At 48.0% G+C, this 20,150-nt stretch overlaps 1 protein-coding gene across 3 annotated transcripts in view; it reads right to left on the minus strand.

Annotated features, from left to right (window-relative positions):
- The window catches only part of cpx (synaptic transmission protein complexin), a 259,696-nt gene that overhangs the window by 150,262 nt on the left and 89,284 nt on the right, over nucleotides 1-20,150 (minus strand). For 2 of the 3 annotated variants that reach the window (XM_084591228.1, XM_084591229.1), the window contains exon 2: nucleotides 120-337. In XM_084591228.1, coding sequence (XP_084447354.1) covers nucleotides 120-174 — 55 coding nt within the window. In that variant the 5' untranslated portion in view covers nucleotides 175-337. Of the gene's footprint in view, nucleotides 1-119; nucleotides 338-15,101; nucleotides 15,386-20,150 lie in introns of those variants that run through there. The other variant, XM_084591227.1, reaches the window with a different exon arrangement.

Genomic DNA, 20,150 nt, shown 5'->3' on the forward strand with positions numbered 1-20,150 from the left:
ACTTCCAAGCTTGCATACCACGTCAAAAGTTTTCAAGGACCGAGCATGGGTTGCACCACCGAACACAGTCACACACTGGGCGAGAAGGAAACACTTGAGACCAGAGGAGTGCCACTGACCTTTGACGGCATTGAGCTTGCTGCCCATCATCTGCTTGGCTACGAACGCTGCCATGTTGGGGGCGCCTGTCTCGGGTCACGTCGGCCGGGAGCCAAGGGTTAACCAGGGGGTTTTACAACGAGCAGCGGGAGTACCTGGTCAGACGCGGGGTCCGTCCAGGGGCCGAGAAAGGATACAAGGCAGGAAGGCGGGCACAACGGGCAATTGCCAGGCCAGACTGCAAAGACAAATACACCAAAACTCGCGCTCAGCACTGCGCAAGGCCAGTCGGGAAAAAACAGTGGGGAAAAAAACGAAGAAAAACACGTAAAGCTGCATACGAGGCTGTGTCCTCCCGGGACAGTAAATTGAAAGAAGCGTAAACTTAGGGCTGCTGCATTGATGTCCCGCCTTCGCTGCGACCATGCCACTGCTGCCAGGGATGACGCCGTTACCTCTATCGTCAAATTAGCTGCGGCATCTGAAGCAGGAGTTGACTGGTTCCACTCAAAGCGAACGCGCACAAATGGTATAGCAGAACATCGCTGTAAGCTAGTGCTCAGCGAATAATATCCGAATGCTTAATTAAGATCGCTCTCCATCAAAACGGTGCATCTCCTCCTACGCATGCAAGCTCTGGCTCCTAAAAATATAGTGGTTGACCTCTTAGCTTTTAGCATATATTTATTAACAGCTCGTTATTTCCTGACGGCTTTCCGACGTACACGTTGGCCGGTGTGAACAAGAGGAACTTTTTAAAACGTGTAACACTACACTGGCGCGTGAGCCACGGGCATGGCGCAAAAAAAGCGCCGATGTAATGCTGTGTGCATTCGACCTTAGCTTGCCCCAACCTAAGTGCCACAAATTGGCGGAGGCCAGGTTAATACAGCACGATCTTGTTTTTCTCCACCTCCGTGAAGAAACAGTATTCACGCAGGGTGAGCGCGCGATGTATACACGCAAACAATGCGCCGGGAAATAAGGCACTGATCCAAAACCTCCCTATACAGGGCAAATTTAGCGATACTGACAGGTATTAGCAACGGTCAAAGGTTACAACTTCTGGGGCGTCTCGTGATCGGTGACGTAACAACATGGAGGCTGCAGACTAGCGCGACTAGAGTATGCAAGACGACGGCTAGGAGGCGTGACTACGTGAGCAGGGTTAGAGGAGAAGACGATAGGGTAAAAAAGGAGTTGGACAAGCCATGTGATCGGGGATACCAGCACTTTAAAGATGCATCGTCTACGACTCTTCTCCAGCAATATGCAAAGCATTGATGATACGTCTGACCGAAAAGAATTCAGCGTCACAGATATAGCATTTGGAGCACCGAGTAGACGAGTTGTCTCGCGCAGGTCCCAGCGTCCGTAGGCGAGAAGAAAGCAGATTAACCAATCCCGACCGTGAGGTAGATGAACGCTGAAGGCATATAAAAAAATAAAAGCGCGATCCCTTCCCGTTTGTCGAGCGGTGCGCATTGCTGAAACTAACGTTTCTAGCGTCCATTTTTAGCTCCCGACATTTGCTCAGGTTGGCTGACACTTATCGAAGAAGAGACGAGTGCTGTCACTGAACGAAAACGCAGAAGACGGCATGTCGCGCAACTAAAGCAGGTGCTGTTGATGGAATACATAGATGGTACAGACTGGCGTACGAGAATGTGTGTGTGTTTTCTTTTGTTGCGAAAGCAACACTACGCCAGCCAGCTCGGCTCGTCGCGTATGCTCGTGTGCCGTATACTGCAAATGGCACCAGCTGCCAACTTGGGTCTCTCATTTCAAATGGGACGGTTATGTTAGAATCAGCCTGCCGGGACTCTGGCATTCACGTTACCCCGATAGGCCACTAAGGCACGTTCATACGGCTTGATTAAAGCGGGGTTTTATATGTGTGCTGGTAGCCTACGCTATCGCGTCATACCCTTAAAGGCGGAGCTTTAGTGTCCCCCGCCTTTACCACCACCACCTAAAGCCGGTAAAATTTGATGCGTTCGATGCAACGCTCGGTCGGCCGCAGCCAAAGCTTTCGCTCCACACTCGTATGCCGTAGCCACCCTCAGGAGACGGCGTACGCAGAAGAAACGGATGAAGAGCGCCTGCACGTCTCGAGCAAAGAAGGAAGAGGGCTTCGGCCGGTTTAACGTTAAGCCTGGAGACGTCGAAGGTGGTCGGCGCGCAGACTTTGCACAAAGAGCGGGCGGGCACGAGTCGGCCACTCGAGAGTTTCACCACCCCTTCACGAACAACCCCTTTGGAAGTGTATGTTCTGTGTGCGACCGGCTGGGGCATAAAAATGATTAACACCTCTTCGTTTGGCCATAAGCGTAGCCATGCAGCCGTTGCTTTCGCAATTCAACTAGGGTTAACCAGAGCTAAACCACATCCAACTTTTCTTCCCGGACGCACTTCCGAGACAAAACACGACAGCAACGAACCAGAAGCGTCGGGAACCAGAAGCATCACTTCTGGAATATTCCTTAGCAAAAGCGGCTCTGGAAGATAATGAACCCACGACCTTTGAAATTTATGCGGACTATTCTGCACCACCTCTGGCAACCGTGGGAGATGGTCGCCGTCACGAATCGCGTGCTACTCGAGGCGCTCCACGCGGAGGCCTGGCGATGCCCGAGGCTATTTGCATCCACAGACAGCGGCGGACGTCGGAAAAGCAACGGCTGAAAGCGAAAATCAATACCTTGTCGCATGGGAGGACGACGAGACCTGTGGTCCTATGCTTTCCTCTTCCCGCTGGAAATGCCAGAGGAGAGCGGCAGCGAAGAGGACACGTGAGCATGGGGCCGCCGTGCAACGCGGAGCGTAGGAGGCGCAACCTCTTCGCCACGGCGAGAGAATGGACGGAGTGTTGCGTCCAATTTGGCAGGCCCTCAATGCGCTGTTACGGACACAGCTGTCCGTGGCATTCCGAACTCACGTTCTCCACGAGAAATTGGCTGCCGCGCACAACGGATCCAAGGTGTGTGCCGACTTATTGCGCCCTCAGTATAAGCCGTGACACGCAAGCGACTGCCCGCTCTGATCAGCATGCATATATTTCTTTTTTTCGTACGTAGCTCAGGAATCTTTTCGAACGATGAACTCGACTCAGAAGCCTTTAAGCCATGTTTTTCATTTGCATTTGTCAGCTCAGAGCCGACGTACGCCGCATCACGGGCCTGCTTTATTTGGAGCTGTAGCATACAACAGGACGCCCATTAAAACTTTCGTGAACTTAGTGTACGCCACTAATTTTAAGGAATGCGGTGGTACTGAGCATTCTGAATATGATATCACCCGTTCGTTAGATAATTTTCAAATAATTCCCGGTATATCGTGATTCCAGGAAGAACGAATTAACCAAACACCATTGTACATTTATTTGAAAAAGTGTTCTGGCGGCCCATCTTTTGCTGTTTTAAATTATTCTCTAGCAGTGAAAGACTGATACTTTTCAAGTGGAGCAAACTTCAAATAAGCTCGCACATTTATTGAAACATCATGCTAACAAAGTAACACCGTGCAGGACGTTAAGCCCGACACGTTAGCACAAAGAAAGCAAATTGTGCACAAAAACAGATTTTTTTTTTTTATGAAAAAATCTGCTTCAGAAGGCATGGTTTTTTACTTCGTACGCACTGAGATAAGCATTCGTGCTCCTAATCCATTGCTTGGTACAAGTTAAACAGCTAAGAGCAGAAACTGGTAGACAACGGCGGGCACAAGCGTCATCGAAGAAGTGTCCCTAACGATTACTGAAAGTTTAAAAGGCCGTAATTCGACACTACAATAATAACGGTGGTAAGAGCCTACCATCGTAGACAGCGTGAAAACAACGAAATGTGTCCGAAAGTCTTTTTTTAAGGTCTAACTTTCAGCACTGTTCACGGATAAGGCAGCACAAAACCTTTCGCATAACGTGGTGGCAGCTCTATAATTACGGATTTAGCGAGCATCCAGTTCCTAACAGTCTGAATATTTTACCTTATAAGCAAAGGAGTTATGGCACTCGATTTCTGGGCCCAAAGCGGTGGGTGCGAGCTCAGCTTTGGCGGCCGCGTTTAGATGGAGAGGAATCGCAAGGCGTCCTAGTGCTTGGACCATACCTAGCAGCGACGACGCCCGGGCCCGAGTAACGCTGCTATCCCTCTGGGAGTTTGCATGTGAGGCAGGCATTGACGCCCAAATGTGATCTACCTGTTCCTACTCCCTCTCTCTCGTGAAAAGGCCTTGTTAGCTCAATCCAATAAATAGCACTCACTCTGCGATGCCAGTGGACGTTGAAATCTCCAAATCATCGAAGTTAATCCAGAGTATTCCGCTATGGTGCACATCATGGCCTATGACACTTTAGGGCGTTCAGTCCCATACGTCATTTGCCATACTAGCAAGCCGTCGTATGTTCACGAAGGTATACTAATGAACCACACTGATCGCTCGTCGCGGAATTAGGCTGCCCGTGGAATCCTCAACGTTCTAGCTGGCGAATATGTGAACGGTCATCTCGGCGGACAGACCCAATTTTTCTTGCGCTGCACTCACTCGTAAATGTGCAACCACCTCAAAGCACGCCGCACAGAACCGGTCGAGCGCTGGCCGACACCATTGTAACGGGATTTTGCTATTAATATTTCTAATGTTGATCTATCGTGGGTGCAGGTACACGGGGCGATTGCCGTATGCTTAATAAAATGTCGTACTTCTATGATAAATGAACATAAATCCAGGAGAAAAAAAACAAAGGCAGGGAAAAGGAAAAACAAAATAAAGGAACGGAGGAATGGGTGCGATGTAGGAATGCCTGAGGGCTCCTGCGTTTAGTGATGTAATGATGTTAACTTCAGGTGATAATTCCACGTGTTGCAATCACGTTTAGTGCAGTCATTAAACCCCCCAAGTTATCCGTTCGGCTGGCAGGGCCGACGTCGAACATTTCAGGTAAGTGACGCTTTGTACAATATTATCGCGACATCGCAGCTCCCCCTTTTCCCTCCCTCTATTTGACATAGGATAAAATAGACGCGGGATAAAAGGGTCGGTGCTTAATTATACTTCAAAGGTGCGTAATCAGGGTCAAAGGCGGAAACGACGGAAAGAACGCCAAACAAATGACGGTGCACCGCGCGCGTAACAAGAAACGCCAAGTACGCTGCTGACTACCTCGTAAACGTGTGCTATAGGACTAAAATGAGCAAGAAACCTGCAGCCACCACAGAGGGCGAAAAGAAAGAAGGTAAGATATGACCCAGGCATTAACAGAAGGGGCTCCGAAATGCGGCAGCTAAGCAGAAAGCGAAGCAAAGCTGCACTTATCCGAGCTGTGCTAGTTCACTTTCAGTGCCGCTTGTTCCAGAAAACTCGCCATAGCCACCCACGCCATCTTGCCCCACCGCAGCGAGAAACCATCAGTGCCGCGCTGGTGCATCGGCGCGGCGCCATCGGGAGCCCGACGCTGCTCCCGTAGAAAGGAGTTAATGGTTCGTGGCGCCCTTAGGTGAGACTCCGTGCATACGGCAATGTCGCGCGCCCGCGGCTGCCGCAGCAGCGTTTTGTTCGGCGCTTCTTTCCGCTTTTGGTGTTGCGCACAAAGCAAATAAAGATCGCAAGTACTGCAGGCAGAAGACGGCGAGGCCAGAGCGGAGAGTGAGGAGGAAGCACTCTCGGACCACGTTCACAGGCGCGATTTTATGTCCTCCCTCGTTGGGAACGTCCAGAAACACGGCCGTGAGGCGATAAGAAGCACACCGTCTTTATCTGGCTCACGGCAGATAAGGTGCTCCGGCGTGCTAGGCACGCGCCAAACGATCACATTAGCGATACAATTTTTAAAAAGACCATTTATTACGCCTCCCCCCCGGGGTTCGTCGTTGTGCGAGGGCCTATCTATCGCGAGCACGAGAAAGCGAGGTCTCACCGACGGCCAAAGTGAAACAGCGGGAAAAAGAAAAAAAGGAGAGCAAATGGGTGCTGCGCAACGAAGGTGCAAGTGCAGCGCGTCGGCGACGGAATGGCTTGAAAGGGAGCGCAGCACGCATATCAGAGGAAATCATTGCGATAGGCGGGTGGACCACCGAAAGAGAAGCGCTTCGTCGTCGCCTTGTTTATCTGCTGACTGTTTTCTCAATCTTTATACACTCAGCTGAAATGGCGCGTCACGGCGACGCACTTTCGCCGAAGGGAAAGAAGGGCCCGTGAAGCGAAATAAGTTTCAGACCCCTTTCCCGCAATTCCCTTCAAGTCTTTCATTCCTTCCACAGAGCTTCGGTAGGGGGCTTTTCCAGAGTTCCGTCAGAGCCAGGCTCGCCGATCGAGGAAGGCATGCCGTGTGTGTTTGCGCAGAGGAGGAAACAGGGAAAGGCTGGGGGTCTGAAGGGGGCTCACGGCGGCAGCATGGCTTGGAGTGGCGAGAACACACGTGTACACAATCCGGTAGCCGCCGAACGCATTAGCAGGCTCACACGCGCACGCGCGTTCCAAAGCTTACGGAGGCGAACTCCCTCCCCCTCGACCTTGCCAGTTTGAAACAGATGACACAAGAACTGGGCCGCCCAATTTCTAGTCCTTTTCTTTTACACGGGCGCGCGACGAAATCCCACTGCGGCTACAGGCGCAGAGCGGCGCCGACGCACGAGACCGGCGAAGCGAAAACAACTCCAGCGGTGGAAGCGCCGGAGCTGATTTTGCTTCCTGTATCCGGGCTCAAAAACAGTCGCACACGCGTCTCTCCAAAAGGAGGAATGTTTTCGAGCGGGACTCGATCCCGTCGAGTGTGATCCCTTCGCAACTTGGCAATTACGAGCGAACCAACTTGGACAGAAGGCGGGCGCTTCGTCGCGCCGAGTGCAAGCGGCACTTCATTCCACCGGATGCACTTCTGACACGGCGATAGCTGCTGCGCCACCGTTTCCGATGCGGCAGCGTCTTTATTTTTGACAACTTTCTCGGTACACGGCAGCCCCAAACGCTGGCAACAGGTAAGAGAGCCGGCAACAGCGAATTGCTAGCTCTCCAGACCTCGTTGGAAAACAAGCTTTGTATGAGCAACGAGACTTGTTGTCGAAACTACAGTCGTGAGTCGGCAACATTTTCATTTGGTCTAACTCTTTCGCGCGATTCTCTGCGACGTGCCGATTCAGGCGACTAGACAGGGAAGCAAAGCTAACATTAATCACGCTTTGAGTAAACGACCGGAGGGAAGCACAACCGAACGCGAGCAAGCGTTGAATTTATCCGCCTGTGAAGTTCCTGCCACGAGCGGGACATTGTGGCAGAAATAGCGCAACGAAAATAACGTTCTCTTTGTGAGGGTTCCATGCACACGGAGTAATTATATCGCCCGAGAAACATCGCCACTATCTACGTAGTCACGTTACTTAGTGTTTATGTGTTTAATAACCTGAGCAATAATAAGGCTCAGTGAAGGCCTCATGAAAATGTCAGCGCAATGGTAGGCGAACCAACCCTGTTACGCTCTCCATTTTCATGAAATCCATGGCATGCTGCTGCGGCGCTGCGAACTATTCCAGGAATTGCTCGGCGCGCGTGGAGTACGTAACAGAATTATATTTGCAACACTGCATGAGCAGTCAGTCGGCATATTTAGGCATTGTTTGTAGCTGTTGGTGAATTCTTGCACGCGAAACGGCCGACTGAAGAGCTGATCTGAATACGCGACCTTTTTGGTTTGGTTTGGTTTGTGGGGTTTAACGTTCCAAAGCGACTCAGGCTATGAGAGACGCCGTAGTGGAGGGCTCCGACAATTACGACCACCTGGAGTTCTTTAACGTGCACTGACATCTTACAGCTGGAGAAACACAGAACTAGCTTGGGAACGGGAATTTCTGCACTGCGATGGAACACTCGGAGAATAATGGCACCAAATTCTTATCAGGCACCCAATGCATAAAATACGATGCATTACAATGCGGTTTATTCGCAAGTTTTCGATAAACATAAGTCTTCTGGTCGGCGTCAGCACACACAGATTGTTGGATAATCTGGCATTACCATCGGCTACATAGACACAATAATTTTCAAAGTATAATCATCAAACAATTAACATGATTCCGTCCTTCCTAATAATAACAACAACAAAAAACGAAACGAAAAGGCAAGAAGGAATACTAGGCAATCAGAAAAGTGATCAGATACACGTGACAAAAAAAAAAAAAGGAAGGTTCATTCATGAAAAGCCACTCAGGAGTCTCATCTTTGCAGTGGTTCTAAGGATCACATTGCATTTCAGCGGTGTTCTCTTTTTTACACTGCTCAGATCGTAGCTAAGATCGTTAAACACTACATGGAAATACTTCCTGGTCTTTATATCTCGGTCAGTGAAGACACTTGGCTTAATGCGTCTTGATATTTGTTATCTTTATTTATTCAATATTGCCAGACTCGGTAGGCACAGCAGTAAGATGAAAATAAACGGGCTTAGCATTTTGCACACAAACTAAACAAAAAAGAAACAACCAAATGTTTTCGCAGTGATATATTTCTTTTTTTAGCAGATATTACAAAAAAATTGCGAAATAATTCTACGCAGCCACTAAAAAACCGAAACACTTTTCGTGCATTAATGCAATGTTTCGGTCTATTAGAAGCCTTGCTTAAGCCTTTTCCATGAATTATGCTATTCTTTCGATGAGCGAATAAATCGTCTGCATATTATATAGTGAGCATATTCCAAATAAACTTATTTCACAGCGCAAAACAGATCACACGCATTTTTCATGCGTATTGTGTATTAAAGCCGCCACAATTCGTAACATTTTGCGTAAGAGGTATGCGTAAGGCTTTGGTCAGCTTCAGCTATCGCATGATGTCGGAAAACTTTTCATCTACAGGTGGTCGAAAGGGCGTGTATGCGAATGCGCTCATCGGTTTATATTTGTCGTGTTACTATGATCCTTTTCTCGTAGCCTTCTTGGGAAATCTTGGGAACATAATGTTGAACTTATCGCATGCAAATTCCGTCCTTTGGTTGGGAATGTTTTTGATTTCATCCTGGATTCTCACTAGTCTGCTTTCTTTTTTCCTATGTCAGCCTATTGTGGCGCTACTGAGAAATAATGCAAGAAGTATCGCAGTATTTTCGCATGTTCCATTGCTACTTCATCAAGATTTCGCGTACACGAAACTGCCTTCTTTATTGTCATCGCCCGGGTGATTTTTGCATAATCTCCTTCTTGGGTGAGTTGGTGCAAAATGATTTAGTGAAACATCACAGCGCAAATGCGCGCACAGGACACACACACACACACACACACACACACACACACACACACACACACACACACACACACACACACACACACACACACACACACACACACACACGCACGCACACACACACACACACACACACACACACACACACACACACACACACACACACGCACGCACGCACACACACACACACACACACACACACACACACACACACACACACACACACACACACACACACACACACACACACACACGCGCGCGCGCACGCACGCACGCATACACACACGCACGCACGCACTCGCTTGTGTAGTAGAGCGGTAGCTCTACTATTCAGACTGCGATCGACTCCCGAGCTCGCCGGATGTTGGCGATGATCTTGAGCTCTTCAGGAGGCCTACCTTTGAATGGTGATGATGATATCTCAGAACGGGAGCTGCACTCCCCGCAGTGCAAACTAAGATTTAATCGTTTTGGTGGTGATTAAGTTGATCCACGTGTTTTGCTTTCACACTAAAAAGAAACAAATATTAGTTGTGGTGTAGCTCTGGTTAACCCTAGTAGAATTGCGAAAGCAACGGCGGAAGCTTCTTTTGCCTGCTACAATATTCCCCGACGTGCCTGCGTGTCGTAGGGCGGTAACGAGAATGCAAACGGTTCTGGCAGGCTGATTCTGATGTCACCCTCCCGTATGAAAGAAGCAACCCGAGTTGGAAGCTCCTGCCCGTGGCATAGAGGTAACGTGAATTCAAACGTCATGAGGGATCACGGACACGGACATGTGCACGTACAAGGACACGTCACATAGCGACGAGCGGTTAGACCTGGCGTAGTATTGCTTTCACAATAAAATAAAAACATCGCAGCGGAGCGGATTCGAACCAGAGAACTCGGGTTCAGTAGCCAAGCGTCTCAGTTACTGAACCACCGCGGCGGGTGCTGGCGCTCGGTATAACCGGGTTTAGGTAGGACTAAATCTCCGTCTTGTTTGGTCCTGCGATTGTATGTGTTTGCACTACACCGTTTTACAAAATAGTTGTTTCCTGTACATTTTCAAAGACTGACGGTTTGAGTAGCAGAAATTCACTCTCTCATGACTCAGCCATTTATATTGAATGCTTCTGTGCTTGGAGATGACGCACCCAGTCACACAATCAAATATAACTCGAATAATTTCAACTACTTTATTTTACGCCTTTAAGTTGTCAAGAACAAATAATATCCCCAGTCAGCATTTTTTTTTCTTAATCCACCGACGATTTTGATGTCTTAAAAGATGCTGTTTTGCGCAGATCCCCAATGCATTGTTATTTTTTTACGGCATGCCTGTATATGATATGGCACTTTGAATAAGGGATAGGGGTAGCTTCGCTATTCTTGCACGAAAACAGCCTCACTTGGAAGTTTTCCTGATAACTTTCCACAAAAATAACGTCTACAGATCAGCGGCACTTTAAACAGTAGAACGTTTAAATGTTTAGCATGTTAAAATTTCAAAACCAGTTGCTCAAACCGGCTTCGTAAACTAGCTTTGACTCACACCAAATGGCTGAAATTTCACCCAGATGCCGAATTTCGCTGCTGTCAGCGGGACTAAAAAGTACTGAAAAATCCGACGCTTCAATAAAGCCCAGCGTCCCTGATAGCCGCGTATAAAGAATCCATAAGAATCCATCGAAAACAACACGGGACGTCAGAAACTTGCACCTTTGATTTTGGAGCTGTGTACAACTGATACCTTAGTACGGCCAGAAAGCTCAGATAAGCCCCACCCGAAAAAAAACAAAAAAAAAAACAAAAAAAAACAAACAAACAAAGACTGTTGCTATATTGAGGCGTGCCCACATTTCGTAGGCCCGGTCGGATTCAAATAGCAATAGCAAGCATGCATTAACAGGCCCACGCGATGAAAGCCAGGGCAATCACTGCAAGGTCATACGGGCTCAAGGGTGCTTGAGAATGGAGACTAGGGCAAGTTAGTTGATTTCCTTTCCACTGAATTTCTTCTTTTCACTGTGTTGTTACCGTTCTACCGTTTTGGGCCGTGCATTTATTTGTCATCATCAAGCAGAGACTCAAAGCACGACCTGAGAAAGGGCCATTTCGTATCAGGGGCAACACGCGCAGGAGCGAAATCTGCGTTCTGCTGTTATGCACAACTCGACACGGGATTTCTGTCCCCTTTGGTAAGATCAATACTCTTTGAGGACATACTGAATTCTCTATTGCACTGCGCCTTTTTTTCTTTTTTTTTTTGACTGTTTGCAGGTGTGCGCAGCAAATCCGGTGCTCCTGAGCGACACTCAGAGGTCATTGTGCGCGATGGCCTGCTTACTAGCCTTTCATTGCATTCGTTATTTTTTGTTTACTAATATTACAGATTGTCAGCTGCAACCAAGTAAAAAATAATAACAAAGAGGGTTGAAATAAAGGAGGAAGCCAAGACGAAGAACCCTGAACAGGTCGCACAGTCGGCTATAATAGATAACAGGACTAGCTAAAAAAACAAAATGCTTTTCTTGTAAGACCAGGAAAATTATGTAACCCGCATTCTTTTCAGGGAACAAGAAGAAGACGATTTCTTTGTGTGCCCTGCGCAGTGGGCCTTTTTAAAGCTGCAGGCATTTCTTTCATTCTCACAACAGTTGTGCGAAATAGTCCAACGAATTCTGCAATGAAGTTTGCTGGATCGACCGCCGCGCCGTAACACATATCCTAGTAAGAAGAGCAAGTACTTTTGAGTCGCCATCGTAGGAGGTTTTCACGCCACCTGCCTGAGCTTACAGGGATCAGATTGCACGCTCTGTCGAAGCTTTGCATGGCCTGTGTCGGATAACTGGGCTACATTGAGAGCGCCTGGGCAAGGACGTTATCTGTTACTCCTTGTCTATAATGCTGCTGAATATCCTCGGTCGTTTATCGCGAACCAAGCGATTAACAGCAGCATTTTTGAGGCACGCTGCGGGACAAATGTAGCACCACCTATGCAATGCAGGTTCCCTATATTGTTTAAACACGAAACGCAGGAAATGCATGAATTACTTGCTTTCAAAAATTTAAGCTGCACAGGTTGCTGATTGAAATCTCGTTATAAGATAGATTTCGCACGAAAACTAATTCTGTTGATTTTACGCTTTACAGCTGCCAACAGCTTCAACAACCACGACCACAACAGCAAGAAAGAAACAGAAAAAAATGTGTATATAGCGCCAAATAATACCGTTCCCAAAGCTCGACCTATCTCGGAATTGCTTGCGCGGATCGCATGCACTAGACAGAAGCACAGGTTAGAGAATTGCCCAAACTGTCCGCAGAAGGGAAAAAATGCTCCGTTGCGAGCAAATCCAAGGCCGCAAAATATTACAAATTTAAGCCCATAGAACAAGCGGTGGTGAGGCTAAGTTCGGCTGCCGGTAAAACCTTTGCCGAGAAACATACGTGATCATTAACATGGAACATGATATTGGTGCGATAGCGTGAGCCTAATTAGCTGCCGACTATGCAAAATGTCATTTGAAACAGAAAGCGGTGCTCGTTCGGTCGGTTAATTATACTTCATCTCGCAGTGTGCTTATAAATACTGGGACTTGACGGAATGACGCAGAGTCAGTAGGGCATTTGCAGCAGACCAGAAAGCAAGCTGCATGTCGCAACAATGGAGCATCAGGGGGGATAAGGCACGGGGAACAACACGACGTATCACGAAGACGAAGGAGAAGCTCTCCGCATTGCTGTGCAGCTCATCCACGTGGCCTTATTAACCGGCTAATTTTATCGAGATAATCACCTTGGCTACGCTAATTGGCAAGTGCAGCTAAATAACGACGAATAATTTTGACAGCAGCGGAACTGCACGGGGTCCCAGAAAAGCAACACAACTCTGCATTCATCCTCGCTACAGCAATTTGGTCTATCTGCCCCCCCCCCCCCCCCCCCCCTCTCAGCCCCGTTTCACCACCAATCGCTACACAGCTTTTCTATACATCATCGTCGTTGAGCAAGAACACAACCTCATCTGGGGTTGGTCAAACTCAACCGGGTTTTATTTTCTTCAAAGTGAAGATTTACGAAAACTATAGGTTTTCTGCCGTCCCCGTGTGGCTGCGCTCAAGCGAACGTTAACGCGATTATTCCTTCGTTCGGCACTTTCTTCGTCTGTAAATTCTTCCAAATGATTTGTCGGTACGAAGGAATGTAGCAGCACTGTGCTTCCCCTACGAATAAAAAGTACCACGCTCGGCTCAACCACCGGGTGGCGCTGTTGCGAGGAGAGCATTGGCTGCGTAGAATCCATGCGTATGTTTCGCTACCTTTGCGCGCCCAGCCGCTGGCTGCGCGCCGGCACCTGTCGTGATGGAACGAGGCTGCGGAACAATCGCTGCGACCGGACGGGGGCGAAACAATGCGCTCGCCGCGTTTTATTCTCGGCATGGGGACGGCTCAGGCTGTCAACAGGGCCGCACGCGTACGACACTGTAGCCGGGATGTATTCTTCTCCGTTAACACATTGGGGCAGGCGGCGAAGAAACCTTATTATGTATTCTTTCTTTCTGGGACGGATCGGCAGCAGCAGCATCTGACCTTAACGGTGCTTCTCGGGTAAACATCGACCGCGTGCCCTATTGTCAGAAAGGGCAGCAAAATGTCGTGCAGTTACATATCTTCCAGTCCTCAACCGACAGTGTATGCAAGACGATTTTCGGCGTGCCAGCCCACTAATTTGATAAAAGGTGCTAGCTCCTAGAGATGGCCTCGAAACAAACGAAATTGCGAGCGCGAGTGCTCAAACACGCAAGCACGCTCGCATCCGCCCACCCACCCACAAAAACACACACGTGCCCCTCTATCCCCCCACAACATGCGTTTAGGCACCCTGCAGTGGTGGCTGAGTGGTTACGGCGCTCGACTGCTCAGCCCGAGGACGCGAGTTCGATCCCGGCTGCGTTTCAATGAAGGCAAAACGAAAGGCACCAGTGCACTTGGCGATGTGAGTGCAAGTTACAGAACCCCAAGTGGCCGGAATTCATCTGCAGCCTTGAACAACGGTGTTCCTCACATCCCGTGCGGTTGGAACATTAGATCCAATACAATACGTTTAAGCAACGGCGCCTGACCCCGTGGTTGATCATCATTGCTACGAAGGTACAGTTCACTGAAAGCTGCATTAACATGCCGGCGCCTGTTCTCAGAAGTACGTTCACTTCCACGTCTTTTTTTTCACATCGGAATGCAAGGCTAGAAAAATAATTGTCTGTATGGCTCGGAGAAAGTGACGCAGGCAATGAACGCAAAATGTTCCAGCCACAAGCCTAGTGGCATACAACGAAGGATACATCAGAAGCTCCGTGAACAATCTCCATCCCGCGCAAGCGAACTCCAAATCAGGAGCGACGTTCTCGAGGGTAGGACACCCCAGAAGAAAGCTTGCCCCAGCAGCCGCCGTTCGACAATGAACACATGTGCGCCATTTTTTTTTCTTCGAATAAATTTATCTCTTCCGCCTTTGTTTAATGCCGCGAAGCTGATTATTATTGTTATATATATATATATATATATATATATATATATATATATATATATATATATATATATATATATATATATATATATATATATATATATATATATATGTATATATATTTAAATGCGATTCAAGCCCATCTGGCAGCTTGGAGGCTTCGGGTTCCTATCGGAATTTGGTAAACACCAAGGCATGCATGCGAAAAGACAGCGTTTTCTTGTGACACATTCATAAAGGCCAGCGCTTCACTCACCTTAGAAAGCTCAGTTCAGACAAGGAAGTGCGTCCACGGTGCAGCTACTACATGCACTATATTCACCGCAACCCGGCCGTGGCGAAGGAACACGATTGCGTCGCATGAGTCCCCGACGAAAGAAAGCGACGCGGAGGCGCCGAATAAAATGCGCGGCGCCGATGCGGCCGCGCTGCTCGCTTCCGAAGGGAGCGCGCACGCGTCTCCACAGCGGCTGCTGTTGGCGGTCCGCAAGCACTTGTAGGTAGTGCAGTGGCCGCACACAGAGAGGCTGCGGCCGACAGCTGCGGACGTGCGCCCGTTGCCGACGTCAGTCACGCGGCAGGCCCGAACCTTCGGCGTCGACGTCACCCGTGACTCCGCAGGAGTACCGATGAGCGCCGGCGGACGAAGCCGTCGCGAGGGCGGCCGACCGGAACGATGCGCGGCGCTCGGACGCTCCTCGGCGACGGCTCGACAAGGCCAGCGCTGCTGGAGAGCAGCTTGCGAGTCACGAAAGCGCCTCAGTTCAGCCACATGGCTCGGTATTTGTCTCCCTGAATCGACGCCCCCTTGGTTCCGCCCCGCTGAGCGGTTGACCGACTGATGCGCTCATTGTAGTTTAGCGCGTTTAGTCACCCAGGAAGCGATTGTACCACTCTATGATGATGTATATATGCATGTATGTGCTTCGGAGGGCATCTTTAAGGCAACTTTGCTTAGAGAGAGATCATGAATTCATATTGTGACTAAAAGCGACTCATGAGTGTGAAAAGAAGGGAATGTCGTTGTAGCGTTGTGCTCCAGTAAGTGTTTTGGACTCGATCGAATGTCATGTCGCATGACAGGCTCATGCGCCGTCGTATTATGCAGCACCAAAATGCCGACGAAAGTAGAATGAAATAACGAGAGCTTTTGAATTGAACTGCATGACACAGGAATATTGTAGCAGATTAGACGGCTGATACGAAGTTTGCATGCAGCCAACGAAGATACAGTAAGATAGCGAATAGAGTTCGTACTCGGGCACACATTTTTTTTTTATATCTTGAGGGCTAAAGCAAATCAATTTAAATTGATTTTCGTTAACTGTACGAACAAAAAAGGGCTCCCCAATGGCCCGCTCGACAGTCAGAGCCCCCAGATACCACTATGCAGTGCCAGTTGGCATTTCGGGAACCGCCTAACTGTCACTCGCATAAGTGAGTAACAAAGAACAGATGGTGATCGCTCTCTGCCAGTTCAGTGTAGACTGGTACAGGCAGCGGACATGCTTGCGACGTACATCTCTTGCAGATACTCATGATATTAGCACATTAGTGTTGTTCTGCAGCCTGCACCTTGTGTTGAAAGGATTATCTAGCTGGTATGCTTTATAGTTTATAAAATTTAAGACCACAAAACCTATGAGGGACGCCGTAATTCCGGTCTACGGATAATTTTGAACACCTAAAGTTCTGTTTACCCCCCATCGAAACGCGGGCGCCGCGGTCGGAATCGAACACGGGTCGCCGAGTAAAGTAGTCGAGCGCCTAACCGCTGAGCCATCGCGACAAGGCACTTTCTAGCGTCTTGTATGGTACAGTATGGTGTGGTATGATATGGTATGGTATGATATCGTGTGGTATGGTATGGTATGGTATGGTATGGTATGGTTGGTATGGTATGGTATGGTAGATATAGCATCGTGTTGTAGGTATGATATGGTATCTTGTGGTATGGTATTATATGGCATCATGCGATATGGTATATGATATGGCATCGTGTGGTATGGTATCGTATTGTATGGTATGATATGGTATGGTGTGGTACCGTATGGTATGATACGATATGGTATCTCGTGCTATGGTATGATATGGCATTGTACGGTGTGGTGGGGAATGGAATGGCATGGTGCGGTATGGCATCGAGTGGTATGGCGTGGTATACAGTATGGCATGATATGATATCTGGAGGTATCGTATGGTATTGTATGGTGTGATATGGCATGGTGTGGTAAGTTATGGGTGGTATCCTGTGGTATGGTATGACATAGTATCTTGTGGCATAGTGTGGTATGGTATCATGCGGTATGTTATGGTGTTGCATGTTATAATATGATATCATGTTGTATTGTATGATATGGTATCATGTGGTACGGTAAAATATGGCATCATGTGGTATCGTATGGTAGGGTATGATATGGTGGCTTGTGGTATGGTATGGTATGGATTGATATAGTATTATGTGCTACGGTATTGTATTTGGCATTGTGTGGTATCATGTGGTATGGTACGGTATGGTATGGTATCATGTGGTATGGTTTGATATATCATGTGCTATGGTATTGTATTTGACATGGTGTGGTATCGTGTGGTATGGTACGGTATGGTATGGTATATGTGGTATGGTATAGAATGGTACGATATGATATCGTGTGGTATGGCATAGTATGGTATCATATTGGTATGGTTTGATATGTCTTGCAGTATGGCATGGTAGGATATGGTATCGTTTGGCGTGGTATGGTATGGTATGATATGGTATCGTGGGGTATAGTGTATCGTGTGATATAGTACGGTTTGGCGTATAATGCGCGTATAATGGTATAATGCGCTTTGTGGTATGTTATGATGTGGTATGGTATCGTGTGGTATGATATTGCATGATGTAGTATGGTACGGCGTGGTATATTAAGGTATCGTGTAGTAGGGTACGATACGGTATGGTATATGCTGGCCTAACATCCCGAGGCTGCACGTGAGCTATGGGACACGCCGTAGTGAAGGGCTCCTCTGGATTAATTTTAGCAAACTGGGGGTGTTTCAGGAAGCGCTGACGTCGCGCACTTTGGAATAGTTATTCAGACAGCAACTCTAACAATGCTTGTTTACGTCCTATGAAAAATGGTGATAAAGATCTCCGTTGCAACTTGCACCAAGAAGCAGAAATTTAGTTTCACAGCCGCCGAGGTACAGTGTATCGAATTTTAAAAGTCGTATTCACCAGTGAAAACACCGTGGTTGCAGGACCAACACGGGGAGGATTTCTACCATTTGTCACTGAAAATTCTCTTCTCTTTTGCTCTTTCCGTACTTCCATTGGCTCCTACTCAAAATCAGGAGTCGCGAAGTGTTAGTCTCTGCACCAGAACCAGAATTTATTGCTGGTCATCTAACCAGAATCACCCAGAGGACAAAAAATAAACATGCTTTGAAGCTTTAGTTCGGCGCCTGTGTTCCTAGAGCGAAAATAGTTTCGCGTAGTGGAAAAAAAAAAAATTCTTAGGGGGTAGCACAAAATACATGAAATACGTGCATGCAAATTCGCGGGAGCTCTCATACTGGTTGCATTCTTTTTCTTTTTTTTTTTTTGCAGCGCTACTGAAACGTGTTTCTCAAAACCTTCGTTTTGCCATTACCACTCGCTGAATACTAAAAAAGGAGTCCAAGGACCGAGACACGGGTGCAATGCGTCTTAGGCGTATTTTTGGCTTTTCTTCCACTATTCTGCTTTCCAATAATGTACTCTATGCAAAGAATCGCTAAGACAATGCAGCCAGGACAGGCGCGGCCCAATTGGGAAACAGGTTTCTCTCAACGGAGTGCTTGTTTGTCACCTCGAAACAGCGCACTGGTACTGGACAGCCTGCTGATTATGGCCTCTGGAAGGATAGCCGACATGCTCAGACCGAGCAGATGGCACAAGTCTACTGTCACGGTCAAACATGCATAGTCGAGTTCGTGGCGCACCATATTCAAGCATGTGCAGTCATATACTTTTCCCTAACTTAACAGAGACAAAACATGGTGTAAGTTCGCGTCCTTTCCGCTAAACAGACCGAAAAAATAAAAGGAAGAAATACCCCTTCCGTTACATCTGTGAAAAAGTGGGTTGTATCTTCTCTTCATGTCTGCACTGTGTTGTTGCCATTCGATTAGCCGCTTAGACCGCCTCGAGCGAGGCAAGCAGAAATGAAAAAATATCGGACCAATCACTGGACTGGTTTAAAGCGTAATCTCGGGCAAATTTCTTTTTTTTCCGTCTCTCGAAGAGTTAGCTCGGGGGCTCTCTTTCGCCTTAATACTACGAAGAAATCACTTTTGCAAGATTCCTCATGATCCCCCTTCGTTAGCTAATTGAAATCAGTCATTCCTTCGGGCGACACTGTTGAGTGAAACCTGCTTGCTCATGGGAAAGTACTGCATGTATTCCCTTTAAGCCTCTCTCTTTCCTCTTCCCTTCGTCATTACGTCCGCCTTCCCATTGTGTACCACCCGAGGAGAAGCTTACACAAAGAAGTCATCAGTCTCAGAAGGAGGAGGACTGCATCGCCGGCAATATTAATTTCCGTACGGTAGTCTCTGAGCGCCGCGTCTTTTAGCGATAAAATTAGACCCAGCGGACGCAGCACAAAGAAGGCTAGCACGCGAAGGTCACAGCGGAAAAGGAAAAGCGTAATTTCACCGCCCTCCGAAAGTAACCGCCTGCCTGAAACGTGGGAGAGTGGCTGCTCACTGCTCGCTCAGAATACACCAACTCATGCGTGGAAAGCAAGAGAAAAAGGAGAGGCTAACGAAAACACCCTGCGGCACTCTTCTGGCAGTAGCTGCAGCGAAGAAGTGCGCCGAAGGCCAGTGTTCAAGAAATCGTGTCGCCCCGTTTATCTTTTTTTTTTCCTCTTAGTTTTTGCAGCAGACTTTCTATTGTACAACACTGTGCAAAATAAAATGGACCGGAGCACTGAACGGGCTCGGACAGGCCCAAAAGCGTGGGCCCGGGCCAAAAAAATCGCCATTTTGCTTGTCTTGGATCGGGCCCGGCCCGACGCGGGGCCGGAGATACAGAGCACCCGTGGCCTGCATTTCATTCATTACTGCAAGATTAGCTACGCTTGGAAAGTTCAAACAGTAACACGGAAGGAACTGAGTCATGGCATGGGGTGAGAAAAAAAAAAGTTACCTAACGCTTTTTTCCCCCCCCTATTTTTTGGTATCTGCTATACTTGCATTTTCTACAAGAGAGAAAAAATAATTGCCCTGCTCTTCGAAACATGTCTGAAATGAGAGAATTCCGGCGTTAAATCTTTCC

The sequence above is a fragment of the Amblyomma maculatum genome, chromosome 1, assembly GCF_055883805.1.
Source record: "Amblyomma maculatum isolate TAMU_Amacu chromosome 1, ASM5588380v1, whole genome shotgun sequence".
Lineage (NCBI taxonomy): Eukaryota > Metazoa > Arthropoda > Arachnida > Ixodida > Ixodidae > Amblyomma > Amblyomma maculatum.